The sequence below is a fragment of the Haliotis asinina genome, chromosome 10 (assembly GCF_037392515.1).
Source record: "Haliotis asinina isolate JCU_RB_2024 chromosome 10, JCU_Hal_asi_v2, whole genome shotgun sequence".
Lineage (NCBI taxonomy): Eukaryota > Metazoa > Mollusca > Gastropoda > Lepetellida > Haliotidae > Haliotis > Haliotis asinina.
The window spans coordinates 21,789,562-21,799,053 of record NC_090289.1 but is presented as its reverse complement, the minus strand read 5'-3'; the positions used below and the strand labels follow the sequence as shown (position 1 = coordinate 21,799,053).

Below are 9,492 nucleotides of genomic sequence, written 5' to 3'. Positions count from 1 at the left end.
TGTACCTATGCATCTGGCTTAAACATTTTCTTATCAATATGGAACGAAGTAACACTAATTACATATCCATGTAGATTCTGATGGTAAAAACATAGTAAGAACAAAAATGTGTCACTCGTTTTAACAAAGTTCTTTCTGAACATACAGAAACAAGTTGCACCTATGTAGAAACAGTATGATTTTATGAAACCAAGATTCGGTTTTTACCCGATATATCTTTCACATCAAAATTGTCCGGCTATTTCAAGATGGCTCCTCACAACGCTTGAACTGTCGTAACCGTAAGGTGTCGAGAGACTAAATTAATCAGAAACGACGGTGTGTGGAGAGTTGTCTGCCTACAAAGGAGCAAGAAGTTGGCGGGATAGGGCAGAGGAAAAGGTTCGTTAGTGACTGTTAAGTTATCTACTCGTGGGTTAAAGTTTTGGGATGGGACTTTAGTATATGGTGGTAATACGTGCATTCCAAATAGTTTTATCCTTCAAGTGCTGAAATATTTACTTTAGGTGTAGGAAGAGACCTCCATCTTCACTCGATAGTACAGTACCCTGGTCGAAACCAGACTTCTAAAAGTACCCATGGACGATTTCTTGACCGGAACTGACCTGCTGTTGTATAAGAAGCATTTAATTGCGTTATAGGCCCCGCGTTATATAGGAAACCACCATTCACAGTAACGGTGCACTGTGCCACTCACAATCCGTTGAACGGGAACCACATACTGTTTGGGGATGGTGGAATATATTGACTTGTCGTTCAAGGTACCAGGAACAATGTTATAGGACAGATTTTCGCCCGTAAACCTCGTTTTCTTTTTGAACATTATATGCCCAAGAATAGATGGTTTTTTTTGTTATTTATATATTCAAAGACTAACTCAAAACCAATCCCCCAAACCTAGACCTAACCCCTACGCATAGCATTTATAGTTGGCCCAACCTTGGCAGACAGTATTGGACCAGCTATGAATGCTATCTGGGTACTGGCTAGTGACCAGTTATCGACCTGTACCAGTTATTGCTAACACCAAGCTGTAGCATTTGCGCTCACAGCTTGACTTGTACTTCAATAGTATTTCACAATTTACACATCGCAAAAGTGACAGGCTATGAGAGTTAAAGTCACTTGTAGATGATACAAATATGAATCCCTATGTCAGTGGTATGTCACATGACCATTAGTGTGTTGACGTGAAGTTTAATAAGTGATGAGAATTGTCTAAACATACCCATATCACAAACACTCAATCACTAAACTCTGAATGACCTACTTTCCGTCTCCGTTTTATGGACACGACAGATACCAAGGAGACGATGCTGACTAGCTATAACTGTCAGTTTTCACATTTATCTTTACTTTTCTCTAAGAGAAAACACATTTTACCAAAACTGCTAGCAACTATTGAAAAAGTCACCCTTGATCAGTTCAACCGTGGCAGCATCTCCAAATTCCCGTCAGTTTATATAAGCATTCGGCGCCATCCATCAACATTCACAATGAGAGGAGTTTTCTTCTTGAGGAGATAGCTCAAAGTTTAATATACATGTAAAAAGAATTTGCATATTTTCTTTTAGTGCTGATTGAGTAGATCAGGTAGCCAAGTGGTTATGGCATTTGCTCTTCATGCCAAAGACCTGGGTTCAATTTCCCACATTTGCACAATGTGTGAATCCCATTTCTGGTGTCCCCCAACCATGATATCGCTAGACTGTTCCTACAAGCGGCATAAAAGTAAACTTTCTGATAGTGGTGTTTTCCGAAAATCAATCAAAACAAGGATTAAAAAAACAATTATCAATTGTGAAAAACATATTTTCCATTTATCATAATTTTGTTATTTTATTAAAACACTTGAATGAAGTAATCTAACCATTTACAATTTGACAAATATTCACGAACAAACGTGCACTCAACAGCATAAAGCTATGCACATTGTGTGCATAGTTTTGTATTCAGCACTATGGTAAATGTAACCCCCAGTCTATGAACACATTTTACATCCGTTGTGAACATAATGAGATATACAGATAATTATTTGTTAATTATATAAATAAACAGAACAAATTATACGTCAAAAGTAAACTTACTGCACTTTAAAATTTAAACATAAAATAGATTGCCAATCCTGGCTGTTGTTTAGAGCAACACAAATGGCTGATGCCTATGCGGGCCAAGCTGGCCTCTACTATTACCCTGGACATGGGAAGTTGTATGGAATTACATTTTTTTTCAAGAGGAAGGAAGGGGTGGTTTGGAACAAACGGATCATGGGATATCCGCACAAATCATCACAGCCTCACCATGCTGCCTCCGTAAGATGTCCATGCAATTTCTGTGCAGCCTCCACGCAGGTTTGCCTTGGCCTGTTCCTTTTAGAAATGGCCCAGTGCTTGTAGACAATTTGAACTCAAACATCATAGCTTTCAGTCACTTAACAAAAAATGAACAGAAAATCGTAGGCAGTCTAAGTTAACTTATCCTGAGTACTTTTCGTTACACTCCACCACCGAGTCTAACAAAACCTTACGGAAGGTCACGTCAGGTAACCATTGAGATCGACCAATCAGAACACAGCTTACCAAATCGCGAAAATGCACATTCGCACATACCTTTTGAACTTTTTATCTCGAAAAGGTTCATAAACGAACGATTCCGAATGCTATTTAGCGTTCCAGGTGATGCACATGGCCTACGTGCAACCATGACAATGGTGAGTAAACACTCTGAAAATGGTGTTTTGGGCAATATTCAAGGATCTTCTCTGGAGGAAATATTAGTCAATGGTAACCATGTCAACAGAAACCCAAAAGCATATATACTGTAGGTCAAATACCTGTGTTATATGCGGATTTTTGTTTGTGGAGAGATCTGTGTCAGTTACGTGAATATTTTGAAAGTCCATCCGATCCCTAAATATTATCTGTCTGTCTATTTAACCATCTTGCTTTTGATTGGACGACCATTGGTCGCTCAAAGGTTACCTGACACAATCTCTACTAGATTTTGTTAGACTCAGTGGTGGAGTGTAACGAAATATACTGAGACTAAGTTTACTTAAACTGAATCGTAGGCTACTTCTTGGTTCAGCCCCAGGGCAAATGTCATTCACAACCATGTGCTAGAACTGTACAATTGTGGACTTAACAAGAATACAAACACACATGCACACACATCACTATGTAAGTGCAATACCTTTGAATACAGCATAAACCTGCCTGAAATATGTAAAATTTTGTGAAATTGGTCAAAGACTAGCCAGAACTGAAGCTACAGATTTTGATTGTCCTGCAAGCTGGAAACCAAATACTAGTCAACAAAATATGTGCATGATAAGCCTGTAGCTAGATTCCTGCATAGTTACTACCAACTAAAGAGTCCTAGGTGACTGGTCAGTGCTTTTGTATATCAGGGAGATGACCTGTGTCTTCCTCAGTAGGATAGGTAAAACCCAGTGTTTCCTCTGTAGTGATGGTATTTTACACGTACACTTTTCCTTTGTTTTTAGGTGATTGGTGTCACCAAAGTCATGTCAGCCATGACAACGGTTGCCGAGGTAACATGTACACGCAGTGCCAGCCAGAAACAACCAGTACTAGAAAAGGAGAGAGAAGTCATTGCAGCAGATCACTCAGTCTCAGGCAAACAAGAGCCTATTGATTGGAGAAAAAGAGTCAAAGCAGAATATATGCGCTTATGTCACATGAAGCGGTTAAAGAGGGCTGATGAAGTGAAGGTGTGTGTGATTTGTCTGTTGCACAATGTCGAACAAAATGAAGTGTTCACAGACCACTGATAATGAGCCTTACTTCAGACATGTACAGTCATCCCACCCAATAATGCTCTTCGCGATACGGCAGATTCTGCAATCATACCATTTCACAAAATTGAAAAGAGCTCATCAACATATTATCTGTTGAGCTCTGGTAAAACACATAAACTAGTGAAATTAGGTGACATTGGCAACTGACAGTGTTTATTGTACATTGTTTTTCAGATGCTTAAAACATGCAAGGTTTCCTCAATAATAATCATACGAACAGTGAAATATCATAATTTATGAAAGACAAGACATGCCATCAGTTGAGTACATAGAATGTATGCTGTGATGCACCACACCACACTATAGCATGTGTAAACACAGTCATCCAAGGACGAAAGGTGTCAGAAAACACATTTTATTTGAATAAATTCAGTCCCAATTTTATTCATTAAAATTGTGAGAGTAACAACAGAGACACAGTGAGTGAAATGGCATTACCTCATTCAATACATGTACAGCTTCCGCTCACCACATTTGTGCTGGCCCGTTTTTCATGCCTACCACAATAGCACCAATTTCACAGATTACAGCCTCGTAATCCATTGACTCCAAGACCTACGTTTTTGACTCATTGAAGTCACTTTTGACAGTTATGTGGTCAACATTTTGTTTTCCCAGTCAAAAATACTAGTACCGCGGAAAGTAAGCAGTGACTTGTCAAACTGTCTCCTGCTTAAATATATCCAGATAGGTAACGGCCAGTTTTCACTGTTATGTGAAATATGTTTGTGGAAAACATGCATTATATACTAATACAATAGTTATATATAATATATCTGTTACAGTGAGTGAGTGAGGTTAGTTTTACATCGCACTTAGCAATATTCCAGCTATATGGCGAGGGTCTGTAAATAATCGAGTCTGGATCAGACAATCCAGTGATCAACAACATCGATCTGCGCGATTGGAAACTGATGACATGTGTCATGGTCCAGACTCGATTATTTACAGACCGTTGCCATATAGCTGGAATATTGCTGAGTGCATCATAAAACTCCTCGCTCCTCGGATTCCCACATATGACGACTTGTCATAATAATTCCCGTTGAAAGTTTGAACTTCAACGTAAAAACGCTTCAGCAGAGCGTTTATTTCATCAACTGGATTGTCTCAACCTCGGGAGAGAGTTCATGAAATTGTAGCCACTCTGGAAATATATTTTGATAAAAAAAATTATTTTATTATTTGCTTCAGTGTTTTAATATCATTTTGGTTAACAGTAAGTAACAACATTATTTAACATCTTCAAGATGATTTGACCCTTGTTTATCATAGTATATGTTAGGCCAAATCATGAAAAGTTTTTTGATTAAAAATGATTGTCTTTGCTCTTAAGTTTCAAGAATATTACTCCCCACGCATGTGTTTGTAGGGTGGTTTTGCTCCTCGAATCCAAAACAGTATGTTCCAGATCATTGTCACTCACTGTTTTGAAACACTTAGTAACAGGTTCATTTTTGACATCTAAAACAGTAAAATGGTAAATTTGAGTGAAATATTTATTTTTGAATGAATTAAACTTCATGATAATCAATTATTGATTTGTAAGGAAACATTTCATACAATATAGGAGATATGTTGTGGAATTTTTCAGTCCATTTTGTTTCTTTCCTGTTCATACGAATAGACATGCACCTAGTGTTTGACAATTTAAAGGGGCACTGATGGGGAGTGACTAATGTTTCTCAAAAACGCTCTAATTACGAAACCAAGCTGCAAATTTGTCAGCGCCCACTCATTCGACCGTGACGGACAAAGGGACTGGGCTCCTGTCCACATTAGCAGAATTTCTTCACCCTAAACAGTCAGGAGGCCGAATGCCCATCATTTGCCATTATTTAAAAATATCCATGTATTCCTTGTCTGATCGTAACAAAATATTCCAGCAGTGTAGTTTTTTTCTGATGCCTGGATGGTTAGTGGCTGATCCAATTTGATCCTATTTCTGTGTTTTTTACCTCGATATTTAATCATGTCATGTGAAAATATGATCTCTACAGGCATGTATCAAGTCATTTGTTTCATATAAGCCTGAGAGATTGCAAAGCTTTATATTTAGATAGTTTTGAGGGTTGACCCAGCTGTCATAGCAAAAATCATACATAAATTTTGGCAGCTACCCTGGTTTATTATCTATGATAAAAAAAACCCACTCAGTTGATTTATTTAAATTTGTAAAATAAAAACGACTTTGCCATTGGTAGAGAAATCTTGGGTGACCAATGAGAGATTTATCAGGTTTTTCCCATTGTTACAGACCTGAAACGATGTGTCACTTTTTTGCAAATTAGACTGTTGTGAGACACACGACATAGAGCAGGATTATTTACCAGCTGCAGATGAATGGAATACCGTTCCTTTATATGGATATTGATGGATACATTCCTGAACAAGGTAATAGTCTGACATTGTGCTATAACATAAGTCTTTTTTAAATTCATTATTTGCATTTTGTTTTAATTTATTTGTTGTAGCATTCAGCAGAAATGCAGAAAACACACTAGATAGGGCACACATAGGGCATGTGTGAATTGGATCCACATTGGCAGTCTATACACAACGTTTAAATGTTACAGTCATGTTAGAAATTTACTATAACTGTGAATCCACTTTTAAAAGCCTGATCAAAACCCTTCTGTTCAGAACTGCTTGCAATATTTAATTATTTTCCCATTCACTCTATTACTTCTACATAACTACACATGAGCCAGTGAGCAACTAGACAGATGGATACAAGGCGCTATACATGTGCATTATTATGTGTTATTTATTTTATTATATATAAGTATAAGTAGACCGTGTGTTCTTTTATTAATTTTCAAAATCATACAAATACGACAATACACTAATTAGGTTCATGAGACAAAATATAACGATGTACATTGGCTTCGTTATTTTTCCATCCTAATAGTTTTTTACCATTTCTACCACTGGCAGATGATTAACCTTCAAAGTGTTTCATTTGTTTTCATAATATGTTTGTAATGAAGTAAAAACTACTTCACCTTAGTTGATCTGTCTATAATTAAACTCTCAATTGTGCACACGAGCTGAGCAGTAGAGGTCACAAACCAGTCACGAATACTGGGATATCATCTGGGTACTCACAGGAGAAAAACGATAACAAAAGGAACAACGAGTCCACGGAAATTGCTCCGCGTCAGTGCCCCTGTAAGAAACGTGGAACAAATTATCGCTACCTGTAAAGTTTTCCAGCTTTGAAGTTTGTTCATTTGGGTTAGCTCCAGAAATTTGTTGTCAGACCATTCATTTTTCAGTTCAAAGATGCTGCCCAGGTAGAAGTCTCCCATGTCAACCATGTTTTTTTTTACTAACAAACAAAAAGAACTGATGAGCTCTCAGCCAATCAAAATCATGTATCACACATTGTTGTGCTAGAATTTCCAGTAATTATGAACAAATTTGATATTGACCCAAACCCAGAATTTCGATGCTTTATTTGCCTCTAAAATATTTATTTATGGTCTGATTTTCAAAAGGAAAAGTGATCTGAAATCAGTAGAATGTCAGCTGTCAGACAGTTATTTGTGTTCAGTTATCTGTGATATGAATAAATCATGTGATATAGCTAGTAATAGGTAATGAAGTCTCTCCATTTTTCCACAAAAGCTGATCAACAAAATTGATTGAACTCTAGAGGTATTCATTTCATAATTTTATATGCATTTTCATAATTTTGTTATTTTGACAGATGTTTGATTGTAGGTCAATTTTGTTCGGTTCTAACTGTTTGTTCCATACAATGCAGGGAGTGTATGTTATCCACTTCTCAAAAACTGCTTAAAGGTCACATGCAACCAAAAAATCAAACATAATCAAAATGCATTGCTGATTTTGAAAAAAAACAAGTAAACAAAGTTGTAAGAGTATAATCTCAAATCAAAAGTGCAGTATTTTGTACTTGGGTCTACTATGCTCAAAACGAAGGAACCGGGATACTGAATCCAGTAAGAGCCGTTGGATGTGCACTCAAGTGTAGCAAAATCTTTTCATTGGCTGGCTCATTGGCTGATACACTTAGCCAACTATCTGTTTATGACGTCTTAGCCTGTGTATTGCATATTGTCATTAGCAGACAGGCAGGCAGACAGATAGGTGTCAGTAAACCAGACATTGAGTTTCCTTAGTGACAGAGGCTGCTTGTCACAATCAACATGGATTTTTTAGGTAACAAGTAGACTATTTACTTGTTTGTGTACTCAACCAAGATAAGACTACTGCTCACGACCTCATACTCAGGCTTCCATGCTGTTTCAAGCTCTGCGAACCTCTTCACTGAGCATGCATATAGGTGCAGCGCAGCATAGCTGTTGGAACCACTTTTTCCTCCAGCGCTGAGGGAAAATTAGTGAATAGTTTGGACTCTGATTTCACAGGTTTTTTTTTTCAATGCGATATTTTTTAGCGATAAAACCTTATAGGTTGAATTAGCATTTTTGATGATTTGTTTCATAAGTGCATACCAAAAGGTATCAGAATCTGCAAAGTTGTGTTTTACCTTGCATTTGACCTTTAATGGAATTCATTTAGAATACACATGTGTTTTATAGGGACTCTAAAAGCATGCATCTTAGATTTGTATTTTATTCATTTTTCCAATCTTAATGCCCTTTGAACATACTTAAATTTTGTTGAATTTCTCTCTGAAAATAGTTTTAAAGGGATGAAGCCTATTCACTTCTCCACAAAGCTCAGAAGAATTAATTGAACTTATATGTATTTGTTTTTCATTGGGACTCAAAAGGTGTGCATCTCATATTTGCAGAGATGTTTGTTGAACTAGTTTTGTAGAAATTAATCACTAGATCACACTCTGTGAAGGGAACTCTTCCTACAGCAGTGGGGGCATCTGTGTCCCTGGACACAATTTTTTCTTGTCTGCATTTGCATTTGATCTAATCAATGAGATGGTGAACTACTGCGATATTTTAGACCGCCGTTTGTCCAAGTACAAATTAGAACTTGAATCTTACAATGTGCGTTTACATCGGTCTCCGTCTGATTCAGTCATCGAACAAAAATGGATGCAGTTTGTTCGCAATCAACAGATATAATAACATGTCATGTGTACAATTATCACATCAGCCCGTCTGTCTAATTACATAATGTGACAGACAGAACTCTGATGCATATATGGTGTATAACCTGATAAGTGTTAAGTTCAAATTGCATGTGGTCAGTGATTGAAGCTGTGCATTGCATACTGTGATAAGCATGCAATCAGGCAGACACTTAGGTGTCTATATAAGAAACATTGAGTTTTGTCTCCTTATCACACTCAACATGAATTCAAACATTTCAGTTTTCAACCTGAGCATTTTTTAACAATCATACTAGTATTTCTGAAACTACACTTTCTGGAACACTTGGTTTGCAAATCTTCCAACCCCTAAAAAGCAGGATGTGAGAAAAAGATAAGAAAACAGTGGAACTAGTGTGTTTTTTTTTTTTTACTGAAGTCCCAAGATGCTAGAAATCACCAGAACAACTAAAAACATCCCTTCCTGTGCTTTTTTGGGAATAAACCTTCCAGACAGCCCAGTCCAAGCTGTAGGAACCTAATTATTGTGCATACACTATGTGCACAGCACTGCATAGCTGTTGAAACCACTTTTCACTGCATCAGGGCTGAAATTAGGGAGTCATTTGAA

General features: G+C 37.2%; 1 protein-coding gene across 1 annotated transcript in view; it reads left to right on the top strand.

Annotated features, from left to right (window-relative positions):
* The first annotated feature begins 240 nt into the window (after positions 1 to 240).
* The window catches only part of LOC137299204 (histone-lysine N-methyltransferase EZH2-like), a 133,635-nt gene continuing 124,383 nt past the window's right edge, over positions 241 to 9,492 (top strand). Inside the window, exons 1-2 of the mRNA XM_067831792.1 lie at positions 241 to 381; positions 3,506 to 3,733. Coding sequence (XP_067687893.1) covers positions 3,527 to 3,733 — 207 coding nt within the window. The 5' untranslated portion in view covers positions 241 to 381; positions 3,506 to 3,526. The remainder of the gene's footprint in view (positions 382 to 3,505; positions 3,734 to 9,492) is intronic.